Source organism: Ammodytes marinus, assembly GCF_949987685.1.
Source record: "Ammodytes marinus genome assembly, chromosome: 21".
Taxonomy (NCBI): Eukaryota; Metazoa; Chordata; class Actinopteri; order Uranoscopiformes; family Ammodytidae; genus Ammodytes; species Ammodytes marinus.
Window position 1 is genome coordinate 16,011,815 of NC_137225.1, and position 27,798 is coordinate 16,039,612.

The following is a 27,798-nucleotide window of genomic DNA, read 5'->3' on the forward strand; positions in this document are numbered from 1 at the left end:
TTTCTGAATATAAACACCCATTTTCAATTTGTTGGGGCAAACTTTTCCCTGTCAGGAGGAGCCATTTGTTACTCAATGAATGGGAATGATTTTATTTCTGGTCAACTAAGCAATACCAATAAATGATCGACTGGTGGTGTTGGGAGTGCACTTTTTTCTAGGTCAGTTGTGTGTGGAGGTAAACGGTAGCCCTTCATCTGTCATCCCCCTCCCCCTTGTGACGCAGTGAGACCAGCTGACACCACTTCCTTGTTTGTTCCCTCGTCAGGTAAAGCCGTGGACTCCACTCACGCTGTGTGTCTTTAACGATGTGTCCCCGTTAAGTTTTTTAAACTCTCCAGAGAAGGAAAAAACAAAAACAACGCCTTCGATCATGGCGTGTAATGATTCCGATTTAGAAGTAGTCGACCTGGGCACGATTCCTCTCATTGCGCTGAACGTGACGGTGAGGAAAAAGCTGGGACTGTATCTGAACCCCAAGACAGCCGTGGCCGCGGACTGGACCGGGGTCGCGGAGGCCATGGATTTCACTTACCTGGAGATCAAGAACTACGAGTCGTCGAAAAGTCCCACCAAAAGCCTGCTGGGGGACTGGCAGGCCCGCTGCAAAGACGCCACGGTGGGGAGGCTGCTGTCCATCCTCAAGGAGGTGGAAAGGGAAGACATCGTACAGGATCTACGCCCTCTGATAGGTGCGTTTATGTCATTTCGGAATGTTTCTGCTTATTCCACATTGGTGAAAGTAGGCTACGACATAATATATAGGCTACTCATTTGTCGCTTCAGCTTGACTTTCACCATCCCTGCTGTAGCTCCAGGAAATGAGTCATAGGCCCATTTGGTTTCCCACACTGCAACAAGTACACACACATAGCCTAATACATGGTGTAATAAGGAACTTTACCCACATGTAGTAGGCCTAATTTGTAATGTCCCAATGACGGGAAAATAAAATGTCCTGTGTGATCCAATATGGGTTTCTACACGTGTCCTCAAAATACATTTCAAACACAATCCGTTTTTTATAACATCCCCCATTATCCAACTCTAAGCATCCTAAGCATGTTCTGTTTGTGGTGTGTTTGCCTGCACCAGATTTTATTCTCTTTCAAGATTATATTCTTACTATGAGGCACTGTCTCTTGCATTTACTTTCCACTTTGTATTTTTATAACCCTAAGTATTTAATTATTACACATGTGTATTTAATTACATTTTGTTGTAGTAGGCTATTCTTTGTTTTTGCTTCTGCCATTTTGGAGCAACCTGGCAAAGGAATTACCTTCGGGTTAAATACTTGTCTCTCATCTCATCTCATCTTATCTCAGATGAGGATGTGAGAAAGTATTGTGAGAATCTGAAGAAGAAGGCAGAGCCCCCGCTACAGGTCCCTGAAGTGGACAGCTGTTTCCCTCGCACCCTAGAGCGGGTGGGCATCACCCTGGAGGATGACCCTGAAGGTGGCTGTTTGTATTCACATCATTTGTAGGCTCTGTCTCCGTTTTCATAAAAACTACTGCAACAACAACAAATACAGCATAAGTGCTGTTAGCTTTAATTACATCACCTCAGAATACACATTCTGTACTTGACTCAGCAAAATGAGTATAATCATTATGTATCAACAACCTAAGTTGTTGATACATAATGTGTTATAATAATCCAGTCATGTAATATACAGCAGTGCGACACTTAGACCAATTAGAGACGTTAGAGTGTGTTTGTACCAGCGTTAACCCATTCAACACCAAGATAACATATTGTGTCGTGAAAACAGACACCTAAAAATCAAAATGTCCAATGGGCTTCTTTAACCGTTCTTAAGGCCAGGACACACCAGTCCGACTTGTTTCTACTTGTTCCGACTACGCAAAAAATGGGGTCGGCCGTTTCAGGAAGCTCCAGGCTTCCCGTCGCGGCCAGAGAACACACCAAACTGACTGCTGACTTTCCGTACGCTCTGTTGCTTGCGCGGGACGTAATGTCTCCATAACAGCAGGCGGCGCTAATCTGTATTGTGGCCCGAAAAAATACGAAAGCCGGAAATGATGGGACAACTCTCTAGAGCATAAACATAGATAGAAATACGTATTTATATTTATGGACCATAAGAGCACAATTTTTAGCAGAGAGTGTCGAGCATGGTGTCGAGCAGTCAACAAGGGTTGATGCATGTGAGTACTCTCAAAACGAAACGAACAAACACATTAAAACGATGGCTAGCTGTTGTTAGCTGTTTGTGCTACCCGCCTCACTTCCGGGCTTCACTGATTCGCTAGCCCTCCACCAATCAAATTGCTCCAAATGAAAGACGGTCGGCCAGCCTGTCGCCGCCGATTGAACATGTTCAATCGGCGGCGACAGGCTCAAAACAAGCCCGACGACCTCTACGTCGGCCGACGTTACGGCACACACCAAACAGATTCGTCTCCCGACCCCCTATCGACTCTACGACGGCGATTTTCGGGCTGGTGTGTCCTGGCCTTTAGGCTACCTGACCTTCTCACTGCACAAACAATATTATGAGTGGTTGACTTTTTGAGTTATAATAGTGTATGTATTTGCTCGAGTCAAACTTGAGTTAGTGATACCATCATTATTTCCGTTGGTAAAGCATCACACAGGAAGGAGCTCCAACGTGTCTCCTAATCTGACAAGTCATCTAAAGCCCTGATCAAACATGTCTGCTCCACTACAGCGTTTTTATAACTGTCCAACACTGACTTTGAGGTTTCCTTATTATGCTTACTTAGTTGTACTTCTCTGTAATATAGCCTACATCTCACTTCTTTAGTATACATATTTTTGCAACTTAAGTGTGTGCACATGTCCCACATTTTGAGCTGTTGCACAGCACTGGCCTTGTAACGCAGATGACTGAAGTTGTGCTACATTGTTTTTTTTTATTAATCGAACCGATTTTTAATCCAGGTGCTCCGGAGCTCTTTGATGCCTTCATTTGCTACTGCCAAAGTGACATTGAGTTTGTCCACGAGATCATCCGGGAGCTGGAGCAGACGGATTACAAGCTGAAGCTGTGCGTGTTTGACAGGGACGTCCTCCCGGGCTCCTGTGTATGGACCATCACGAGTGAGCTCATTGAGAAAAGGTGGGATATCAACACATTCAAAACCTTCCTGATAACATTTTCATTTTAAATGTCTTTGAGCAAGAAATCAAAATTGTCTGCCTCGAAATCTCCCTCATTTCTGACTCACATTTTTTTGTTGCAACACCTCTAATATGTGACCATCTGTGCAGGTGTAAAAGGATGGTGGTGGTGATTTCTGACGAATACCTTGACAGCGATGCGTGTGACTTTCAGACCAAGTTTGCACTCAGCCTCTGTCCCGGTAAAGTAGATTTTTTTTTCTTATATAAAACTCTATCTTCTTTTTTTCCCTCTGACATATGCCTTTGCCTGAATGTAACTCCACTTATGCATTCATGTTTTTGCTGTTTCAGGAGCTCAAACGAAAAGGCTTATCCCGGTGAAGTACAAGTCGATGGCAAAGCCGTTCCCCAGCATCTTACGCTTCCTCACCATATGTGACTACACACGGCCGTGCACACAGTCCTGGTTCTGGACACGGCTGGCCAAAGTTCTCTCAGCGCCGTAAATGTGGAGCAGTTATGTGTTTTTAAAAAAAGTGCCTTTTTTTATTCCATGAAAGGGGGTGTTGGACAACGGCCAAACATGACAGGTTCAAGTGTGTGCTTTTGGTTGTGATCCCAGTCATACCGGCTTCCGAACCCACGTATCATTTACTGTGTGTATACAGTATATGTTATAATGCTACAATTTGTGTTTCAAGCTGGCAGACTGATTTCTGAATATTATTATTGTGAAACTCTGCTGCAGATTGATAACAAATATCAGCAAAGTTCTCACTGCACATAGTCATTATCATGTTATTAAAATGCCAAGGATGTATTAATGTGAGTTATTGGTGATGAGGTTCTGTTTGTATTCAGGGCAGAGTGTGTGTGTGTGTGTGTGTGTGTGTGTGTGTGTGTGTGTGTGTGTGTGTGTGTGTGTGTGTGTGTGTGGCTGGCCACTTCCCATTTTGAGTCAACTTCTAAATGAGATTGAAGCTTTTAAAGAGGAAGCTATATCGTGATTGTGATACTTGTTTTTTTGTTTTTAATGACTGATGACACCTGCCTTTCTCTCTCACTTTCTACTTCTGTCACGTGATGCCTGGAATTTGATTTTGTAATTTTTATATGAAAAGTTTAATTAAAAAAGAGAATTTATTTTACCTTGAATAAATGGTATGAATATGATTTCCTCTAAAGCACTAGATACAATTAATGAAACATACACAGCATGTTCTGTAGTTTCTCCAGCATGTGTCGCGATTGTGCAGGTCCTCTATGTTGCAAATCGCACCACCAGAGGTGAATGAGAATAATGGCTCAGTACAGTTTTACAGTAAACGCATGAGCATCCAATCAAAATGAGAGGGGGACGTGGTACTGTCCAATCAGAGGAGAGGATGTCTCCTAAGCAACACGCTTCTTTTCGTTCTTTTCACTCAATTGAAATCACAAGATTTTACCCCGAGTTCTGTATGTCAGGTAGCACTGCTCAGCCTGTTTGAGTTTCCACCGGAACATTCTCTCATTCACTCAAATTGTTTTTAGTGTGGACTGTAGAGGGCATAGATATATCTAACCAGAGAAAAATAAAGAAGGAGTCGTTGTTGGCTTTATGAGAAGCGCGAATACCTGCAAGGCTTTTCCCGGGCCGAAAGTGTATCAAGTCAGCTGTCCGCCATTGAAAGTGTGGCGGAAACCATAGTTTTGGGGAACATTTCACCTAATATTAAAACACACCGGCTTGTTTTTTATTATACTATCTATGGTTTTTGCATACAAAGTAAAATACCGAAGGATAGTTACGAGTAAACAACTGTAAACATAGCCTATAACGTTTTTAACGGTCGAGCTCGTGCGTCTGTACGTTTGGCGTCGTCTCTTTAGCCGCTGCTAAGAAGACTAATTATAAAATGTCCATGGTAATTAGCCGTTATCTTGTGCCAATTTAAATTTCCTCTTTACTTCAAAACAGCTGGACTCCGCAGCACAGCGTTTTCTACACTCAACATGTCCGCCGGGAAGGTCCACATTTTCTCAGTAGGAATGCGGTAGGCGGGGCTGCTCAGGCTAGTGTCAAACTTTGGGAATGACAGGAGTGCTGCAGGATTCGCAAAGAAGGGGGAAGTGTCGCCCTTGTTGGTCCTCTTTGGATTACTTTGATTTATTATTTTTTTAACGCACGGCCCTTTGGATTTCACCACCTTTTCTAACGGATAGGACGGCGTCATGCAGATGTCCACAGCCATGTCTGAGCCTGACCTGAGCTCCCAACCCTGGTCCATCAACAAAGATGACTATGAGCTACACGAGGTGATTGGTATGTGATGATCCATGACTTGTTAGCTTAACGTATGTGTCAACCGACAGCCAGTGAATGACGGCCGTTAGCTCTCCAAAAAGAGGGTTTATTTTATTATAACAGCTTAAATGAGCGCTGATATCTTTCATGTGTAATTCACGACTAGAAGGCATCTTCTTTCTTCTGGAACTGGTTAAATTCATCGCGCACGCCAATTTGGTAATCCCAGCCGGGCGGTGCGGAGTCAATTGAATTTTTACTCGTCACCCCGTCCACTGGGGCTACGCCGGAACCATAAACGAGCATCATAGCGTTATTGCTGTCTAGCAGGCTCTGAATATTTGCTGGAAAAAGAAACCACTATTTATGCGAAAAAGCTAGATAAACACTTTGATTTTAAACCTAAACACACTGCAGATAGAGGGCTTTGTATCTACGAAATAACAAGATGATTTGCTTATATCTTATTTCAATTTAGTCTGTTTTGACGTTTTAGGTAGAACTCAACCTGCTATTTCTTTTAACATAAGGGATATTACAAATCACATCTTCTCAAAGTTATTTTTGTATTAGGGGAAATCACTACATTAGAAAAGGCTAAAGCAAAGTATGAGTTGGCCTATTGTAGATAAGTCGGAGACCTCAGTGCATGTGTGCTCACTGCTCACGCCCATTTCCAGTTAAAACATACTGGATATTCAAACACAGAACTTTTTTTTTCTTCTAAAAAACTGGTGTTGCCACTGCAAGGTCCAGATATTGGATTTCATGGTCATTCCTGGAGTAAGCGTATTGTTTCGGGCAATTTACTGCCTGAATTAATTCAGTTATGTGGGAGCTCTAGGGGGATTCATCAGTATGACAGAGATATTGGATAATTTGCTAGGTAACATCACCAACAATTCTTTCTTGAAACCCATCTGGATTGAACCCTCATTGGCAATTGTTCTTAGGCCGAGGAAGTGTTCTTCAATTCCACAATAATTGCTTTGTAATCTTCCAGTGTGACAGGGGGCATACAGAACCTTTTACCTGTGCTTGGCAAAGCCTTGTCAGTCCTGGTCAACCGGCCTAAGGAACCACATCTTTTACTTGTGAATTCCAGAAATGTTTTTTTGTGATGAAGGAGAATTCGAAGAAGTGTGTTATACAAGCAAAGTATTGTCCTCTCAAAATCAGTAAGTTTGTGCCTCTGGTTTACTTTACCTAAGTGGTGAGCGTTTCCTCTACAGGGACTCTGTGTGTTTATAAGAGGGGCCATTCTGCAGGCACTAAATTAACCTTTTTGGGTATTTTTAAAGGGACTTACTCTACATTCCCTCCCCTCTCCGGTTCTTGGAAAATTGGATCTCAGGCACCCCACAAGATAACGCCCCGCAATTTAGCAATCCATGCACAGTTAAAGCCCCTCTTGTATAGAAAACCAGTTCCGCGGCATTTTTCTACGCAATGAGTGACACATTGCCAACAAAGGTTCGAAACTGGCAATGGTATTTCTAGGTTGGACAGCAGCGTGCTTACATAGGGACAGGGCAAGGCTTCAAGTTTATCAACTTAACTTAGGAAATTAATCGTGCAGTTCGCCCAGTTACTTCCCCTCGCTTGTAGAAGTTACGGAAAGGTGATTAGCAGAACATGCTCTTAAATCTGAAGGAGTAGTTGATCCACCTTGTATATCATCAAACATGTGTTCTGAATTCAATTCACACAAGTTTTGAAAAGTAGAATTTAATGGATGAGCTTCTTAAATTTGTCTGACCTCCTACAGGTTCAGTGATTGATTGGTTAAAAAAACTTTACATTCATTCATTTGATCCATTTTGTTTATGAGGAAATATTGGGAATATACTTTCTCTATAAATGGACACTGAAGAGCTCCATGCTGTTCCTATCATGTAGAGTGGGGATCACAGTGAATTGTCGTCACCTCCTGACACCCTTTTCCTCAGGTTACCAACTTGACATTTGTCGTTGGGATTTACCTAAACACGTTGCCTGTTCCTAAACCATAACTAGTTTAAATCAATTGTAGGGTGAAAAACCTGAGATAGAGGCTTCAACAGGCAGGATTTGGCCACTTATAACTTACAAAAAGAAAACACTTGAGCTTTAAAGACAGTAGTGTGAGTTCATGTTTGGCATATTCTCTATTCCAAGATTGCACAATCAGTCAGGGGTGGGCTGTGGTAGTGTTTTGGAGAGTGTATTCTGGGAGGTGGGTGGGTAAACACAAAAGCAGTTTTGAGTACTGCAAATTTCAGGCTTATGTTTGTATAAGAAAGTTAATATAAAGCAACTTTTTTGTGTCTCTCCGTCAAGACCTTTTGTTGTTGTACCAAGGTTTTAAACTGCTCAAGGCTTTACTCATTCATTAAATTAAAAGAGTGATTTAATATCCCACCACAACATTCAGTACGATACTAGTGCACACAAATTGAAAAGAGACGACCTTCCTGTTTTCTCAGTATTCCAGTAGTAATGCGGCTGCAAATAATGAATATTTTTATTATCAAATAACCCACAGATTATTTTCTTGAAAACCTAAGGGTGATTAAAGAAATTATTTTGTCCGACCAACACTTCAAAACTGTACAATGTTGAGTTATTATCATATAGGTCAAAGAGAAGCAGGACAATTTAGTTTTGAAGTGGAAAAAAGATTATTTTTTGTAATTTTATAAAATATAAAATTCTTGTATAATTTTTATTGATGGACTCAATTAAAGCGGATTGTTTAAGCTTTACTTGAGTATAAGCAGCATTTAACACCTCAACAGGTAGCCGCTGGTGAAGCTAAACTACTGCTACTCCCAGACCTAAACCCAGCCAACTCCAACAGAAACTCTCCCTGCGTTCCAATACCCATACTTATTGCTATTTAGTGTATGGTAGAAAAAAGATTTAGGATGTCCCTATTCTTGTGGTCAGATTTAGAGTGCTTAAAAATACCCTTATGGATACATCCGGCCGAGAGTTTTAGTGTTGAAAACCGCCTGCTATTTGGGCGATTCTGACCCACAATCCAGAGAGATTTCCAGCTCTTCTGCTCAACTTGAAGGCCGGGGTTGTGAGGATGGCTCTGCATACCCAGAATGCCCAGCAGTGCTATTGTTTTGGTAACTCCCCCAGGGAAAGAGGACTTGTTATTATTACACGGTTCACACCCACTCTTTTCACCCCACTGAGCATTGGATCATACTGGACAGAGCCCATAGGAAAGACAAAAAGTACAGCTCGCTCTCTCTCTCATTCTGGATCAGACTTTAGATCATTCATGTTGGCAAATCTGCACTGGAAACTTTCTGCTCCCACTGTTTGTAACCTGCGGCAACCATGTTTCTTCTCTGTTTCTTGTCTACTCCCCTGGTTTTAACAAAACTTAACTTCCCCATGATTATGTTCCGTGGATTTTTTCACAAAGGCGAGCTACCCCCAGGTATAGGCTAAAAATAATGTATTTTTATAAGGTTGTATCTTGGGATATTGTGAACACAGTAAGAGGTAGTGGTTGGCTGCTGGTGCAACATTTTAGTCATGTGTGACATTTCTCATCATACCCCGAATAATGTGTGGAATGTCAGCCAGGTATGCAGAGGAAATGTAATAAAAAAGGACTGATTCTCTGGTAGACCCAAACTGACCTGGTGAGGGCAGGAACATCTGAAAGCTGCTGCTGTTGCCACAAGGCTGTTGACCTACTGCTCCATTAAAGAGCTAATGCAAGGCCAAGCTAATCTGAAATGATATTATCGTACTGGGCACTATGTACTTTTTCTGTGGTGAGAAAGAACAAGCATATGTTCTGTATCAACCTTATAGCACACTTTCACATTTTTCTACAGGCAAGTGTTGGGGCGTGTGTCAGATATCGTTTTATTTTGAGTCCACATGTCGTGAGCGCTTAAATTAAACCTTAAGATTTAAATTGCCTCTTGGTGTCTTAATGGTGTTTGATCCGCTTACATCATTTTAATGAAGTTTAAAGCTGCTTATTTGTGTCCTAATTAAGCTTATTATTTTATTTACTAATACTTTGTATTTTGCCATCTTTCTTATGTTTTGGGTTCATACAGATGCAACAGAATAGGAGAATGCAAACCTATCCAGACTCAAATTAATTTAAAATCCTTTTAAGGACAAACATCCTAGTTTGCGGGTCAATGCCAAGCCCTCACTACTATTTGGGCTTAAACAGTTATGTTCATTTGGAAGAAACAACTCCAGTCTTGCATGTCCCATTCACATACTGACAGGTTACAGTACAATGTTCGGATGGTTTCCTCCCATGCAAAGCTTGACTTGTTTTGGGGAAACATGCTTACAGAAAACATTGGCTGCTTTTCAAAGATCATGATTGTTTTGTCAATGTTTCGCAAGTTGATTCGCGTACAAGTAGACCTTTACATCGAGTGCTGTGATCAATTAAAACAGAGTTACCTTAAACAAAAATTAGGCGGTGAAACCAAAAAACTAAGCCGAACAAATTTAAATTTTCATATGTCATTCAGGTATAAATGAAGATCTTAGTATTGTAAAACTCATCCATATCAAGGAAGCCTTCAGGGATCTGAATAATTGACTAATGCTGGGATAATTATAAAAGTGAATCAATGGAAACCAATTGAATCAACATGCTGCTGTCAGCTCAGTGACATATTCCCTAGGCTGTTCATGCAGTTATCTTAAAGTGCTAAAGAAGCTTTGAGTTTGGAGAATGAAATGGAAAAAAAGGAAGTTAACATGAAAACAAATTCTAATCAACAATCCCAAAACCTTACATGACCTCTGCAGGCCTGCCTTAACCTGCCACTAGGCCCCCCCGGGCGGCGGTCTTACAATACAGATGCGTAAAAGCCATGTTTGTCGACTCTACACCACAATATCTCTATTGATGAAATACAAAACACATGAGGTAACATGTACAAAACCCCCTCCTGGTATAATGACTTTTAATAACCAAACACACATGGTTGGTTACAGTGTTTTTCAAAGTAATGGAGGAGTCTGCGGTGGGGACCCTGGCCCTTCTAGGGGGGTCCGGGGGCATGCCCCCCCGAAAGAAAAATGGGAACCTTTTAAAGTAAAATGCATCAATCTGGTGCACTTCGAGAGGAAAACTATGGTTAAATCAACTGTGTCCTATGTGAGCTATTTAGAGCTATTTTCTGGAATCATTTGGAGACACAGAAATACCAAAAAGCAGAAATAAAAATACAAATGTTTAAAAAATCCAGTCAGTCAAGTCAGCCTTCCAATTAAAAAAAAAATAATCCCTTATCCTAAAGCAACTTCTCTCTTTGAATTCTTCGTTTTGTTTTTATTGGCTCAACTCAATATAGGCCCTTGATCTGCGTTGCCCCGAACAATGTTACTTAAAAAAAAATAACAAAAATGTACTGGTGAATGATAGGCCCCCTGATCTTCATAGGCCAGAAATAATGTGATTTTTTTTTTTCCTTTTTCTTTACTGGCTCATGATAGGCCCATCTCTGTACGCCCTCCCTACGAAGATTAGGGGCCTATCATGAGCCAGTCAATAATGTATTGTATTAAATGACAATGTTTTGGGCCTTCTTAGATCAGGGGCCTATATTGAGCCAGTACATTTTTTTTTTTTTTTTTTTATATATGCCCCGGGCCTCTGAGCCACGTCAACATCTGGCAGCTTGATCACACCATCATTTGATTTAGCCTAATGTGGTAACTTAATCTATAGAATTGATTTAGCCCTCCACTTCCAAAACAAGCTCAATCTTGTTGTTGCACCTCTGGAATAGAAAAATATAGACTGGAGAGTTTTTTTTTAATTATTATTTGTATTTTTTAAAGAGTTGACTGTGCTGATCTGTAAAATAAAATTAATTTAACTTTTTTACAAACGAGAGAAAAACACCTCCTCCTGCTTATGCAGCCTTTGTGTCTGTGCCAGACTGTTTAGCAGATTAGATGTTATTGGCCTGACTTTTCCAAAAGATTGGCACTACTGCAGTGCTTGCTTTTTTGAGGAAGGGGGGCTGCTGCATTCTGATGGAAAGTGCGGTGATTATGTCAGTGAGAACGACAGAGATGTGGCGATGTTTGGCTTAATTTATAAAATTAGAACCTCCAAAGACATTGTGAATTATTGAATAATCATGTAACTGGATACAAGTGGATACATGACCACTCCGTATAGAGTAACCTTGTGCTTGGCTTTGTAGAAAATGACAAAGAGCATCAGGTCTATGTTGCTTAGTGATATTGGATTCCACTATAACGGCAACGCCTTAGAATCTTCAGAGGACGCCGTAGCTGTCCTCTCAACCGTCATTGCTTAAAGTCCCTATTACGCTTGAGGTCCCCACTAGCTGGTAGATCTAGCCTGGGTGCCCCGCCTTGACCTTGCTTGCTTCAAACCCAAAAATCTCCTCATCCTATCCACACACACGCAAGCAAGCACACATGCTCTCCAGCATGTCCAGCCACCCCTGACGACTGGCTGTTTGTTTGTGTGGAGGAATTTACACTCCAATGTGGACAGGGCAACTGGCTCCCTGTGGTGCAGCCAGGGCCGCGCTCCCCGTCACTGGCCACCCTCCAGAGGTTTGTTTGGTATTGCTGGTGGCAGTGGTGTGAGGGGCTGGGAGGGATGTCTTTACGGATCTGTTTGGCCCCTTACTTTTGAGCAAAGGCCAAGTTCCACACATTATCGGAGGTTGCCAGTCAATAGATGGCACCCACTACTATATACCACAACTATAAGGAGAAGTATAGGCTTATTCATGATTTATTTTCATGATGATTAAAATGACCGTTACTCTCTGTCAATCAATTACAAGGTCTGTGCAATATTATTTGATTATCTGAGGGAGTGAGAGTTCTGGATTAATTTTAGTTTAATCCATTTTCAATAGATCTGTTCTGTTTTTATTCTCCAGTTATCTCATATAGCCCGAAGTCCTCATTATCGTGAATGAAAACCGTTAAATAAAAAGCAGCCATGTCTTCGGGGACCACTTTTCTTTTAACTTAAAATCACAGAACTCTTTTTAAACCTCCATAACGCTGGTGCAATGAAAACTCCAAACAATGAGCACTTTGTTAATATTTGGGCATAGCTAAGATGAGGGAGGTTAGGAAAAGCTTACTGGAGGGTGGACCAACTCACCTCTCGCTCTTTGAATCAACAAAGCCTGTGGCACCAAGGAGACTGTGCACCTAGTGTTGTTCTGCGTCACATTCACTCCCAGGATCTTACGGAAACAGCTGTGTGTGTGTGTGTGTGTGTGTGCATGGTATCAAATAAAAGCAGTGAAATGACCTCACATGATGCTTACCTCTTACCTCTATCAAATCACAATCAAACAAAATACTCAAGATAAGGATTAGCCAACTGTTGAAGGATCAAGCTTTAGACCTTCATTTAATGTTAATCTATATGTTTGCTTGTAGATCAAAATAGTTGTTGTGATTGTATAAAGTAGCTCATGACTTATGCCTTGATTCAACTTTTAGACAATGTTCATGCCAAGTCCTGAAATCATGGAAAGTAAGGCTGTTTTATAGCTTTACATTAAAAAAAATACAAAAAAACAAAACATATTGAAACCTATTAATCAGTAATATTGTTCAGTTATGATGCATAGTTGCATACTGTAAGTAGGTGTAGGTGACAAATAAACTTTGCATTCTTGAATCCTCCAAGTTTTAGAGCTACTTTCATGTTCTGGATTGAGGTACTTGTTGCTGTTATGAATAATTCACTGTTTACAATGAATGGCAACACTTCAGATTGTGCCAAGGAAGATGTGAGTTCCTGAAAGGGGGACATCTCCAAATTCTGAGCCTCTTTTAGCAGAGTCAACGTTTTGTGATAATGCTTAAAGTTAGCTCTATTATCATACAGTGGACATTCTTTTTGGATGTAGACAGGGGTCAGGGAAGGGCCAAACAATTAAAAGAAGCCTAACAGCCCTAAGGTGTAGCCTTAACCCTTATGCCCCGTTAAAAAAAAGTTACACTGGGACCGCTTCGTACATTTTGTGTATTTTGACCTTTAAACTGCATTAAAATGATGAAAGATCAATATTTTTTCACAATTTTTTTTTCCATTTTTTTCATGAAGGGGTTGTTATTCAATTCATGTTGTGATTTAATTAATCACAATTAAAAATTAACCCTTTAGATGCCAGTTTCGATCATATACCACCAACCGCTTTTTTGAAAAATACACTAAAATTCAATATTCAAATATTTTTTTTAACTTTGATTATTATTAGTATCACCGGCTCACCCATCTGAATGATAGGTGAGAAAATTATATTTGGTGCATTATTACTTTTTGTTTAATGTCAGATTTAATAAAAAAGTTACACTGGGACCGCTTCGTACATTTTGTGTATTTTGACCTTTAAACTGCTTTAAAATGATGAAAGATCAATATTTTTTCACCATTTTTTTTCCATATTTTTCATGAAGGGGTTGTTGTTCAATCTATGTCATGATTTAATTAATCACAATTAAAAATTAACCCTTTAGATGCCAGTTTCGATCATATACCACCAACCGCTTTTTTGAAAAATACACTAAAATTCAATATTCAAATATTTTTTTTAACTTTGATTATTATTAGTATCACCGGCTCACCCATCTGAACAATAGGTGAGAAAATTGAATTTGGGGCATTATTACTTTTTGAATAATGTCAAATTGAATAAAAAAAGTTAGATTTCTACCATTGACTTGCATTATAAGAAAACTTTTTGGCAACCCGCCTTTAAATTAAAGTGAAACATTTTTTTTGCCTCTGATTTCCCATATTACTGCAGAAAACACAATGCAATTGGGTAAAATGAAAGAGAATAGTAAAATTTACCCATTTTATCACCTCTTTTATCATCAAAATATGAATTTTTATGATGAAAACCACTCACTAAAACTACAAAATAACAGCTTTTTTTTTTTTTTTTAGTGTGTGAGTGTGTGTGTATGTGTTTGTTTGTGTGTGTGTGTGCATGTGTAAGTGCATGTGTGTGTGTGAAAGTGTGCTTGTGTGTGTGTATGAGAGGAGAGAAATTACAAGGGGTACAGATTTGCAGCCCTAATATCGTATGACACATGCAAACACACACACCCCCCCACACACACACACATACACACACAATCTTATTTTGTCATGGACATGCAGACAACAGTCCCCCCCCATCCATATCCAAACACATTTGACATTTTTCTTTAGATTTGTTGTTGCAGTGGCCAGTATTCCTGAAATTTTTTAAAATTATGAAAAATCCAATTTTTTTTCAGGTTTGTGTCATGAGGCAAGTTTTCCCCCAGTAATACACCATATGAAATTCATAAATCAACTAGATAATAGTTAAAACCTAAAATGTGATGCCTTACCTTCAAAATGAATGCAAAACATTATATAAATTCTGATTTTATCTTGGCATGGCCAAGGAATCAAAAATACTGGTTTTATGGCTTTCTATGAGTTTACGAAATGGCATCTTTTAGACAAGGATTTCAGTGTATTTGATTTGAGTACACACAGCCACACTCCTGGATTTTTTTTTTTTAACTTCAACCATTCTGACTAAAAGATTTGTTCACTAACTACACATCAAAACAATTTTATTGTATTTTTTAATTTTTTTAACTGGTTTGCAGCCATGAATTACACAAGGATGCCAATTTGTTGTAAAGGGTCACCATAGAGGTCAGGGGGGGGGGGCTAAAACGGGGCATTTTTTTTATTGACCTTATTTTTACATAACCTTATCAAGTTTACTACAGAGAAATGGGAAATTACAGTCAAAAATATTTTTCACTTTAATTTTAAGGGGGGTGTCAAAAAATGTCGTTATAATGGAAGTCAATGGTACAAATCGTGTAGTTAGCGGTCCCAGTGTAACAAAAACATCTCACACAGTCAAAATGAAGTGGAAATGGATGAAACTCAGAATATCAAAACTTCATTGTGAAACACACCTCCTTACCAAATTTTATGGATAGGGGACAATCACAGCCAAAATTATCTCAAAAATGCAACCCCAGATACACAGAATTCCACCAACGGGGCATAAGGGTTAAATGAATGTGCAAAGTTGCCTTCTACAACAGTGTTGTCTGAGATAACTAATATTATGGTGAATTGTAATCTAGACGATAGTAATGTGTTGTTTTCCTTTCTGTCTTAGGGAGTGGGGCCACAGCAGTGGTTCAAGCAGCCTACTGTTTACCACGCAAGGAGAAGGTGGCCATCAAACGCATCAACCTAGAGAAGTGCCAAACTAGTATGGACGAACTCCTGGTAAGACAACAAGTAAAATGCTAAGTTAGATTTGTCAACATAGATGGAGATACCCTTTTTAAACTCTGCCTATCAATTTTTAACTTTAAGCAGCAGCAACATCAGCCTTCGGTCTATCATTGGCAGCCATCGAAGCCATCTGCACAACACAAGAGCCACAGACTTAGAACAACAATCCACATTATTCCTTCCCTGCTAAAGTCTCCTTCTTATTTTACTTACAAACATGAACATACGTCTTGTTCTGCACCTTTCTGTTGAGCGTGCGACCAAACAAACATTCACTGTGGAAAAGTGCACTGCTGACGTCAGTTTGCAGACATTAAACAGCATGTATTCGTGCTGGCAAATGTCACCTTGTTTGGAGTAGATGCTGATGTGTTGCTGAATATTCAATGACACAACAACACGCTGTCTGCCTGAGACATGTAGGCTGCAGCACAAGTTTGTTTACTGTGTCTCTTGTCCACATGGTGTAACACCGGCATGCTGGCTGGCTGCCAGCTGCTGTCAATCAAGCAAAAAGACAGGGGAGATGGAGAGGAGCATTTCTTCAAATACCTTTTTACTTCCTTTTTAATAATGCATTTACAATACATTTTTTTCTTCAAAAATGGATAACATAATGTGATTTTTCAGTTGGACATATTTGTGACCTTGTTAACTTTTAATGTGTGATCAAAGAGCTGCTCCTTTTACAGCACCGGATTGCGAATTGTGGATGGAGTTAGTTCCATCTTTTCTTTTTTCTCCGAGCCCTCCTCCAATCATCCCCATCACTTCAAACACCATTCCGTTTGTTCTCTGAAGAAGCACTGCACTTAACTGCCAGGAAACTATCAGACCACCGTGGGACGTCTTCCATAAGAACCGTATTGTGTCAGTGCAATCTTGTCCCGCAGTTCGGCACATCATTTACCATTTGACATGAGGTTTAGGATTAAGCTCAAGCGGTGAAAGGATTATATGAAACTCCCCTGCGCATAGAAGTGATCATGGCTTATGGCTTCAAAAATGGTAATGAGTATCTTATGTACAAAATGTATTTATTCTTTTCAACTAAATTGCAGGTTATTTTACAGTATGGCATGATATTTCCTCAGTTCAATAAAGGCTCTTTGTTTTATATAGCTATACAGCTGTGGCACATTACTTGGCTTGGGCACAATCTTGTGCAGAAGTTGCATGGTGGCTGTCAGTTCCCATTCTGTTCCAGCGCAGCCACAAACTTCAGATTTTGGTGTGACAATGGTGAAACGAGCTGCTGTTCATGCAGACCAGAAGAATGATGAATGGATTTTCTTCAGACCTTTCTCCCAAGTTCTCATCCAAAAGTCTGTGAAAGAAACCTGTGGGAAATGGATATTGTTTAAGCTCAAGCTAAGTGTGCATGGAAGATCATTAGAGATTACTGGAAGGTTTTTCTCACTGCTGACAGGCAATACTAAACCTCCCCCCTCCCCTCCCCAGTTTCTGGAGGATGAATCAGGGGAATGTTGCTCCCGGATTCTCAGAGCAGGCGGTCACATGAAATACAGCGAGGTCGGATTTCCTGCCTGTGGTTTCCCTCCCCCCCATCGCCCCCCCAATTTCCATGGCCTGCTGGGTGCCCGGTTGAACGGCGAGGAAGTGTTAAATTGAACCCAGATTGCTTCTCCAAAGAAGCCGCTTTTAAAGGAAGATGCCATGCCACAGGGTTTAGAAAAAAAACGTGCTAGTCTTGAAATTCACCTGTGAAATTCCTCAACTTCAGAAAAGCAATAATCTGTCATTGTCTCCATATGCGGAGGAGGTTATGTTGTAGACGTCATTCCTGGCACTGACAGCCGTATGATGGACAGGCGCTTTTCAGTGACTGAAGCTCAATCCGTAAAGTGCAGTTGGTTCATCCACTTGCATAATTTTACAGTTCGATTGTTTATGGTTTGTTCCTATGCGATAATAGCTGACTTACAGCAAAATACTGGTTAATATTTGACTTTAAAATAACTTTTCGACGCAGTGACCTGAGAAAGATATTGAGAGCGTTAAATTAAAATTAAATACTTCAGGAATAGGAAGTCTAAATTGAGCTGAAGGGAGTGATCCAGTATATTTGTGTTCTCAGCATTACGATAACTTTCTACTTTTCCTATTTATTGGCAGTGTCTCTGTCCCACAATAGTTTCTCATGAGTGTGTATGTGTGCTTGCTGCAGTGAGATTGGGTCATTGTGAGTGTGTGTTAGGCTCTGAGTAACTGATAGTGACGTAACATCGCTTCTATAGTGGCCTCTCTGTGCGTCTGCCATCAGTGCGATTCTGTGGCACCAGTTTGTGACCCAGCACTGTATTCCGTTTGTGACAATAGGTCTTTTTTTTTTTTTTTTTTGCTCTGTTTTAAGGTCCTCAGGCAGGCCAAATACTGCAAGGATCTGGCCCAAATATAGAAAAATACAATAGACTGCTTGACTATTTCCTGGAGAATCTGTTCATGTGACCTGTAGGCTAAACCTACTCAAGAGGTTATGTGTTTAGACTGAATTTCACCAGGGACAAGTTGCAGTTGTGTATATTAAATAAACAAAAGTGACGTCACAATGAACTATTTCTGTAAACAAATCCAAAGGTTACTGACTCTATGAACCAATGTGATTTCCATTAGGGGGATGAAGACAGTTTTATTAGATGGGTGTAACAGGGGGATGGGGGGGGGGGGGGGTCTGAAGTCGTTATTAATCTGAAATTGTGGACTGTCTGCATTCTGGTCCACCACTGACAAACTAAAACATTTTAAGCAATATTTGTTTTTTCATTAGTTTGTAAATAAAATTTCTAGTCAGTTTTTTATTCGAAGGCTAATTTGTTGTTAAATTAAATGGTAATGAAATGATGACAATGGTAAGTGTAAAAATGATGCAGAACATGTATTAGCCTGATTATTTTCTTCTTTTAAGGCTTCCTTGTTCATTGAAAAAAAAAAGAAAAAACTTCCTGATACATGGCATACAGATGCCAGTAGTGGGGAGGGAGATACTATGCTAATGCTATGCAGTTTATGCATGCAGCACAGATGGTGATTATTAAAAGTCGCTTGACAACGATGTCCTACACACAGGTTACAATAAGTGTTTCAGCTGATGTCATCCGTCTTGTGTATTATATCTGAAATTGAATCACGGCCCAGGGAAGCCATTTGTGTTGCAGGTGGCTTTGTGTGCGGCGGAGAGGGTTGTCACTTGTGGTTTGCAGGTCGGATGGTTTGAATAAAACTGCTCTGAGTGCCTTTGTTTGTGGGATGAGTTCATTGCAACCTCCCCACAGCCAGATAGCTGGATCTCTGTTACATGTTCACAGAAAATGATTCTTATACAATGGAGTATTTGTATTGTTTATGAAGTAAATACACTAGATATTTGATGGTTCGAAGACATCACTGTGGACAACTTTGTTAAGCATTTTTAGAGACAAATGCCAATTAAATGTAATCAGAGAACCACAAAAGAGATGTTAGATTGCAAGAAATGAAAAGACTGGTGTGTTTCTCTTAATAGTTGAATTGACTGGTTGGATGATAAAGATCGCCTCTCAACAAAACTGATGTTAAAACTAATATCACCTACATGGGTGATTCAGTGGATAATTTAGAGGCATGGGGTTGGGGTTAGGCATGATGCTACATTTCATGAAGGACAAGTTACAGGACTGGTTCTGAGGGAGAGGCTCTGTAATGCTTGTCTCTGGCATCATGTAGGGATTCATTCCAGTTAGCATTGAGATGACCTGTGAAAATATTTCCCCAGTGCAAACTTTCCTCAAATGTCAAAGGTTGAATGTTGAGGGTCACACAGAGAGCAGTCACATGAATGGTTTTCGATCGGTGAGAACATTTCCACTGTCTTTGTGGCATCGTAGGTTTACAGTGACCTAATCCCCCATAACAAAGAGTCTCTCTCATTCGCACATTGTCTGCTGGAAAAGATGGGACAACCTGCCAACTGCCACAGCACGATATCCTCCCTGTTATCCCATTGTTTTTCTTTTCTGGGGTAACCCCGGCCCACAGAGTTGCGGTGACCTGCCTCTTCCACTGTGCTGAGAATAGAGTGTTAGCAGCCAACAGGCTATATCGTTATTGCTCTCTCTCTGCATGTAGTGTCCAGAGAGAGTGTGATAGGGGAGACAACCCGCAGAGCTCGCCGTCTGGCCCAACAGACTGGAAATTATTGGACTGCTTGATGGTCAAAAACAGCTTTGGTTGAGAGGGAAAGAGGTGTGGGCTCACCTGTTATTGGTCAAACTGAATGGAACCTCTGAAAAGGTGTCTCCTTCCTTACTCCACCTTACTTTTGTGTGTTTAAACATGTCTGTACACGTCATTGTACAATGCATTTGTCTGTACCCACCCTCAAGACGACTCAATCCATGTGCTTAATCCACTTTTGTAAAGTGCTTTCTAATAGCATCATGATGTCATGTCACCTGCCTGCCCTAGCGTCTCTTGGCGGAGGCACTCACTGAAGGCTGCGGGCTAAAGTAGTGATGACTCAGCAGCAAAGCATATCTATTGATTTGGTCCTTTTAAACAAATGTTTTTATCTTGCAGTGTTAAGGTTTCTCCGTTGACAGGTGGTTCACTTGTTACTGTACAACACTCAATAGCTATTTTAAGTTACACTCTGACTTCCTAAGCACAAAGGCTGGGAAAAGGCAGGTGATACTCAATTCCATCAACAGAAGAAAATACATAATGAAATGCCATGTGTCACCACACCCTGGACTTCTTTTACTTTCCACATATTGGTGAATTTAATACCCATCACCCCTTTTAGATGTGGGTTTTATATCAAATAATTGTTTCCATGAAAGGTTCCAATTGTAAAATGAATTCTGCATGATATCATTTTAATATCCCCCAAAGGTGGAACCAGTAGTGACGCCAGTCATGATTGGATTAGGGCTGAAATGTTTGATTGTTTAATGTTTTCTATTCATCTGCAGATTGTTTTTGTAATGAATCAGTTAGCTGTTTTGTCTATAAAATATCAGAACATATTTAGTTTTTATTCAGATGTCTAAAGCCACATCCTCCATCCCAACCCAGAAACAGCCATTCTAGGCTAGTCACAACAACTAGAGACTTTAGGTCATATGAAAGCTGTGTCGATCCAGTATGGGATGGGTGTAGCTAAAAAATATTTTTGGTTTTGAATAAGGAGATAGCCCCTTGCTTTGATATGTGGCTAATGGAGTTCTCTAGCACTCTGTATGGAGAAAATCCGTTATGAGATTTCAGGAAAAGTAGAAAAACACCTTTTTGACTTTTTATTTTTTGCTTAACATTTACCTTTTAATTTAAACAATGTCTTAGAAACCGTTAAGTAGAGTACGCCATGTTAGTTGTTTATTTTGTTTTGTCTTTTGCTTGTGTGTTCACTTTTTCTGTTGTGTGTTTATGTTCATTAAAAAGGAAAATTCAAAAATAAAGTATTTCAAAAATCTATCAGAAAATGTCCATAACATTTTCACCAAAGCTCAAACTGACGTCTTCAAATTGCTTACTTGGTCAAAAGAAGCATTGTCATGTGTTACTAATTAATTTCCTCTTGATTGACTAATTTTATCGTGTCTGCTCTAGATTAGACTATACTTGAGTTTCAAAATAATTGGGATTTTCAGTTTGATAAATGGTAATATTTTCCCCTTTTGCTTTGTAGCACACTTGAATACCTTTTTTGAAGCAAATTCACTCAATATTTGTTTGATATACTAATTTCAAATACATTTTGCAGTATCATTCTTAGGTCCATACACACCAGCCTTGTTTAGTGTGGTTGCAACGAACCATGGAGCTCTTAAGCCCTTGATTCGTTTGGTTTGGTTGGGTTTGAACGCAGTCCGAGAGTCTGGTGCTGTGCTGTTCACTTAACAACCGGACTCTGCTCCGCTTGAAAGAGGTGGTCTCGGCCTGCTTGCAAGTGAACTCTGGAGCGTATAATCGCTGGTGTGAAGCCCATCCGCACTTATCAAAGGGATCGTAGTATTTACGCATAATTTTGCCATCTTTTGCGTGATATCTTTCCGCTACAGTCTGCTACTATTGTAACATGATGACAGAGGAAGGTAGCACTACATTTAATAGATTCTGGCTTTTACAATATGCACTCCACATTAAAGATGAATTTAACTGGCCAATGATCTGTGATGTACGAGACGGTAGAAATTGCAAGCATTTTGCTTTTTTACTCGCCAAACTGTCTGACAGCATTTCTGTGCACGCTACTTTTGTTTACAATGTATAGTCTGTTTGAGTTTTGCATTTGTGAACGCAAACCGAACCTATCTACAAAACGAAACAATGTATCAAACTCCCATTTGGTGTGCACCACGGGTGTGAGCATGACCTTAGAAATCCTTAAAAGGTTCAGGACTGATTGTATTACTATACCTTAATACTCTTATATCTCATTTGCAGTTATATGCATAACCATTGCAACAAGTACAGAGATACTGTGCACTACTGTTGAGCTCCATAACAGGTCCAGGCGTTTGTTAAATGTATAATTGAAGAAATGGCAGCAAAAGCTGAAAGCTCTGTGAGTCAGTCGCCCCTACTCAGCTAAATGTACTTTTTCTTAGGAAGCCTTCTATCTTTATATGACTAGGACTGGTGCTGAAGTGATGGATTAGACTTCTGTGCCAGCATTACCTCAGCTCTCATGCTTTCCACACACACACACACACACACACACACACACACACACACACACACACACACACACACACACACACACACACACACACACACACACACACACACACACACACACACACACACACTGTCTCTCTCTCTGACGGAGAGCCTCAAGCTGTATAAAGGGCTGAGTACCAACAGTTTTTTCGCTTCTGCATAGACCCTGCATTATATTCATATGACAACATTAAGAACTTAAGTATTGCACTAAATTTCAAGAATAACTGCCGCATCAAAGGAATAGGCATTTATTGTCACTGTGTTCACAGTTTATTTCCTCCAGGCTTCTCTCATACCTTTTGTGGAAGCTAAAGGAGAAAAGTGAGCTACTAGGCAATGCATTATTTGTCTTGGATGAAAACACAAGGAAGGTATATTGTGTGTTCTTCTCGCTACCACCAAGACTGTAACCATCTCTAAAGATATCTGTATTCTGGCTGCTTCTGGAGTGGGACTTATGGATCATGAAAGTTATGAAATAAAAATGTTTATAAACCTCAAATTCATTCCCACCAAATGATGATGTCATAATGGATTACACCAGCTCAGTCTGTCACGTTAATGGCAAATAAACAGCTAGTCTGTCATCAGATCATCTAAATGTTATGTACATCTCTGTTTTTTAATTATATTCTGTCTCTCTCATTCTTTCCCTCCTAACAGAAAGAGATCCAGGCCATGAGCCAGTGCCACCACCCCAACATCGTGACTTACCACACATCGTTTGTGGTAAAGGATGAGCTTTGGCTGGTCATGAAGCTGCTCGGCGGTGGTAAGTGCATATGCCTCCAAAGGCTTCCTTTTTTGATTTTTAAGAATAAAGGGTTAAATGAGCAGTTTTTGAGTTTAAGTAACAGTGCGGCACTGTAAAGTCACGGTTCAATAAGCATTGTGATCACATACATTACAATTTGGTTTGGAGCATAACTCTGGTCTTTTATGTTATATTGTGGGCCATCCAGGATGTTAGGCAGTGCCCCTCGAGATGAAAGAGGGCCAGTCGGAAGAGATGGACAACGTGCTGCCGGTGTTGTTAACTGTGATTGTAGGGAATGTGACAGCACTGATCCTCATTGTGTCCTGTGTGAGCTCCAGCACTTTCCGGGCTTTAACTCGGTACAGTGGAGGAGCTAATGACAGGGCAGAGGTAATAACAGCTCGCAGGCCCGTGTCATGGCACCCATGTGGCAGCGCTGCAATTAACTGGTGATAGGAGCATGAAGAGGAGGCCACCATGGAGAAAAAGAGAAAAAATGCCACTAATTTTTCTCTGAATCCTGCTCTCAGTCTCACACACTATATTATAGAAGCACAGATACATTCACACACTAAACATTACCACTCTGTTTCCACCATCCCTTGTTCCTCTCATGCCCCCTGTGTAAACAGCGTCCCACTGTAATGGATAGTGCCCACTGCCCAGGTGGTATGCCTGCCTCCCTCATGAGCCACTTGGCTCTGCAGCTGATCCCGCGTTCACAGTGCCCACCAAGCGACGCTTGAGCAGGCGGCCAGCCTCACAGCAGGAGCAGACACCACTTAAGATGCTCTCTCTCATTCCCCTTATCCGTTTATTCAGAGGCCCTTGATGTTGAGTTTTATTGTGCAGAGTAATTGAATGATGGCCATGGCGACGTCTGCCATGGAGACAGACCTCAAATGAGGTCAGGTTTATAGACCATCACTCCACAGGGCAGAGGGGAGGGGAGGGCAAAACTCCTGTCTGCTCCTCTGGCTTGGTTGAGCGTAAGAAATTGTCCACCATCCGACTTTACATGCTGTCTTCCACTGTTGAAAGACTGACAACAGTTTGATAGTTCATCTAACAAAGCCCTGACAGTTTTTGTTGAGAACGTTCCTACAGGTCTCATGCCTAATGGAGAAGAATGTTGTTATACCACATAGTGATAGTCGATCATAGTTCTTAATCTTTGTTGGAATATTTTGCTCCGGATGCGCTGAACATAGACATACCTTAAACAGTTGCTACACTGTAGGGTGCTTAGTCGTCTGTCATATCACTGTAGATTGTAAAACACTGCCGTTCTACTGGCGTATGGCACTTTTAGAAGGTATGTCGTCGCACATGTTGCACTAACAGATACCACTATTAACGAGCACACTGATTCCCAACTAGGGATACTTCTTATTATCGTATTAGGGTTGAGTGATTTAAAGATCTGTGATTTAGGATTTACAGTATGCAGCGTGTTTGAACTAGGGTTTAAAAAGCCTTGTCCTCCTTGTTGTATGTATCAATCATGCTCACCATCAGAAAACCCCATGTACTGATTTAGATGAATATGTGAAAACTAGATAACAAACAAGCAGAAGTCAAAATAGATCTTATAAAAGTAATGCATATAAATCGTTGAAACACCTATCCGTTGATAGAAAAATTAAGACCAACTTGACTGAACCTACTGAATAAAAAGACCAAGCCTGAATAATGTCAGTTTCAGGATCAATTTGTCGGGGTAAAACATTACCGTGAGAAATTACAAGTTTACATGACCATTAGTGTTAAAGAACATCTATTTGAAAAATTACTTAAATGAATACATTTGGAGCATGATGGTTGGTGTCAGTGAGGTGGTAGTTCTTGGCTCATCTGATAGGGCTGTGGGGACACTGTCCATCAGACAAAAACAGTAAGGAACTGCTGCACTGTCATATGTTTATTTCTTAGTTCTAATAATCTGCTATGACACTGGTGGATATCAATGGGGCTTGGCATATTCTTGTTTCAGTGTAAGCACATTCTTACCAACATGCCACTTTGACTTGTATGCCATTTATTCTCGCTTGACAAATGGCCCATAGAAAACTGCATGTCGCTGGTCTTCCATTGGCACACATCACTCCCCTCTGGTTACAGCGACATACATCTAAGAGCCAGCATTATGCCAAACATGCCATCCTCTACTTTTTGCTCTTGGTGTCGCGTAAAAATAAAATATACTTCATGTCATATGGAGTTCATTCAAATGAGCAGAGTTAAAAAAAATAAAAAATAAAGGCATGTCTTCAAGTCTTTCCTCCTCTCTAGCAAATCCTTTCAAGGCCAGGCCTGTCAAGTTGAGTTTTGAGGTAGGTACGCAGGCGCGGCGCTTTTCAGGAAATTCCTGTCCGGAATGTGACATGTGATCAACTGTTTCATTAGAGTGCCGCATAACCTGTCAGTCACATCGGAGAGACATCCACTCAAACACACTAGGACAGAATACGAGTCATGCCAAGGCAAGCAGAGGAATGTGTTCCCAGGAGATTTGTGTGCAGCCTTCCTCAAACCTACAGTCACTGCTGCCGAGCTCAATCGAATGCCACCCGTAATGGAATCATCCTGAAGGCAGATTGTTAAATTGAATGTTTGAGTTTAGCATGTGAAAAGACAAGTTTGGTGAAAATGGATTTGTCACCTCATGATGAGGCCCTCAACTGCTGCCAAAATGCTGATGGGGAGCTTTGATGGGGACATGTTGGAATACTGCCCTGCAGCCCAGTTTACGAAGGTTGAGTGCACGTGCTCGGCGTCATATCCAGTGGTTGGCTTTTGAAAATAGCCGTATGAGTGCTGCCAGCATTGCTGCAGGGCTTGAAGGGGTGGGGGGTCAACCTGTCAGTGCTCAGACCATACGCCGCACACTGCATCATACTGGTCTGCATGGCTGTTGTCCCAGAAGGAAACCTATTCTAAAGATGATGCCAAGAAAGCCCGCAAACAGTTTGCTGAAGACAAGCCGACTAAGGACATGGATCACTGGAACCATCTCTGTGGTCTGATGAGACCAAGTGGAGTAGCGCAAGATCTCTATTATCCACCAGCTCCGTGATGTCGTCTTGAATGAGTGGCAGAGGATTCCAGTGGCAACTTGTGAAGCTCTGGTTAACTCCATGCCCAAGAGGGCTAATGCAGTGCTGGAAAATAATGGTGGCCACACAAAATATTGACACTTTGGGCCCAATTTGGACATTTTCACTTAGGAGTGTACTCATTTTTGTTGCCAACACTTTAGACATTAATGGCTGTGTTTTGAGATATTTGGAGGGGACAGTAAATTTACACTGTTATATAAGCTGTACACTGACTACTTTACATTGTAACAAAGTGTCATTTATTCAGTGTTGTCCCATGCAAATATTTGTTTGTTTGTTTGTTTGTAACCTTTATTTAACCTCGAAAGATCAATTGAGGGGTGACCCTCTTTTACAATGACGTCGAGTTTGTACAGATACACAATATACAATGAGAATACATAACAAGTTTACACACACACACACACACACACACACACACACACACACACACAGACAACAACAATTTAAAACATTCAGATCAATTGAATGAAAGAGATAATAGCCTAATTAAAACAGTTACAAGTGTAGGGGGGTTGATTCAAAATAATACTTTTAAATTGGTTAACAGATATGAGTGTATTTATTTTAATTGTATGTTGTAGGCTGTTCCAGGAGTCAGGGGCACTATGGCTAAAAGCGGTTTTACCAAGCTCAGACCGGGCATAGGGGACATATAACATGATCATGTCAGTTGAGCGGGTTTGATAAAGCCCATCTGAAATAAGCAGCATTTCTGTCAGATAGAGTGGTAGCTTTCCAGTCAGAGCTTTATATATAAAAATATGCCAATGTGCATCACGTCTCTCCTTAAGGGAGGACCACCCAACCTTTTCATATAAAACACAATGGTGTGTATCATAAGCATCTCCTGTAATGAATCTCAAAGCAGATTGAAATACAGAGTCTAGGAGTTTAAGGCATGAACGAGATGCATGCCGATAAACCACATCACCGTAATCAAGGACAGACATAAAAACTGCCTCAATAATCCTTTTCCTACTAAACAACGGGAAGGTGGCTTTATTCCTATAAAAATATCCAATCTTTTGTCGCAGACGACAGACAAGATTTTTTATGTGAAATGTAAAAGAGAGTTTTTCATCTAGCCAGATACCAAGGTACTTATATTCAGAGACTTTTTCGATCAAAGAACCGTTTACAGCATAGATGCATGCACTGTTGTCCAATTCTCTAGCCCTAGAGAACAACATGAATTTAGTTTTAGTCTGGTTAAGGACAAGTTTAAGTGAAATAAGAGCATTCTGAAGAGCATTAAAGGACAGTTGCAGGTTCTCAATAGCTGACTTTGCAGAGTCAGCAACACAATACAAAATGGTGTCATCAGCATATAAATGGATTTGACAACCACTGACAAGAGACACAATATCATTGATGTAGATGGTGAATAGCACCGGACCTAAAATTGAACCTTGTGGAACACCTTTGGTTATGGGTAAGAAACCAGATTGGATATTACCTAGCTTCACACATTGAGATCGGTCAGAAAGGTAATTAC

The 27,798-nt window shown here is 40.5% G+C and overlaps 2 protein-coding genes across 4 annotated transcripts in view; both read left to right on the forward strand.

Moving 5' to 3' along the window:
* The first annotated feature begins 261 nt into the window (after positions 1–261).
* myd88 (MYD88 innate immune signal transduction adaptor) lies at positions 262–4,273 on the forward strand. The gene is made up of 5 exons (XM_080049820.1): positions 262–692; positions 1,329–1,460; positions 2,932–3,109; positions 3,262–3,353; positions 3,466–4,273. The coding sequence occupies exons 1-5, from the start codon at positions 374–376 to the stop codon at positions 3,618–3,620; spliced, it is 876 nt and encodes a 291-aa protein (XP_079905946.1). The 5' UTR covers positions 262–373; the 3' UTR covers positions 3,621–4,273.
* A 925-nt stretch (positions 4,274–5,198) lies between these two features.
* Positions 5,199–27,798, forward strand: part of oxsr1b (oxidative stress responsive kinase 1b) — a 49,204-nt gene continuing 26,604 nt past the window's right edge. For 2 of the 3 annotated variants that reach the window (XM_080050645.1, XM_080050646.1), the window contains exons 1-3: positions 5,199–5,419; positions 15,580–15,692; positions 23,088–23,196. In XM_080050645.1, the coding sequence (XP_079906771.1) occupies positions 5,329–5,419; positions 15,580–15,692; positions 23,088–23,196 (313 nt within the window). In that variant the 5' untranslated portion in view covers positions 5,199–5,328. The remainder of the gene's footprint in view (positions 5,420–15,579; positions 15,693–23,087; positions 23,197–27,798) is intronic. The other variant, XM_080050647.1, reaches the window with a different exon arrangement.

Bases quoted from the DNA above. Each gene is read 5' to 3' on its own strand.
- myd88 (XM_080049820.1), top strand. From the start codon at position 374: ATGGCGTGTAATGATTCCGATTTAGAAGTAGTCGACCTGGGCACGATT. The intron at 693-1,328 runs GTGCGTTTATGT...ATCTTATCTCAG, and splicing joins GGATCTACGCCCTCTGATAG to ATGAGGATGTGAGAAAGTAT. The intron at 3,110-3,261 runs GTGGGATATCAA...CCATCTGTGCAG, and splicing joins AGTGAGCTCATTGAGAAAAG to GTGTAAAAGGATGGTGGTGG.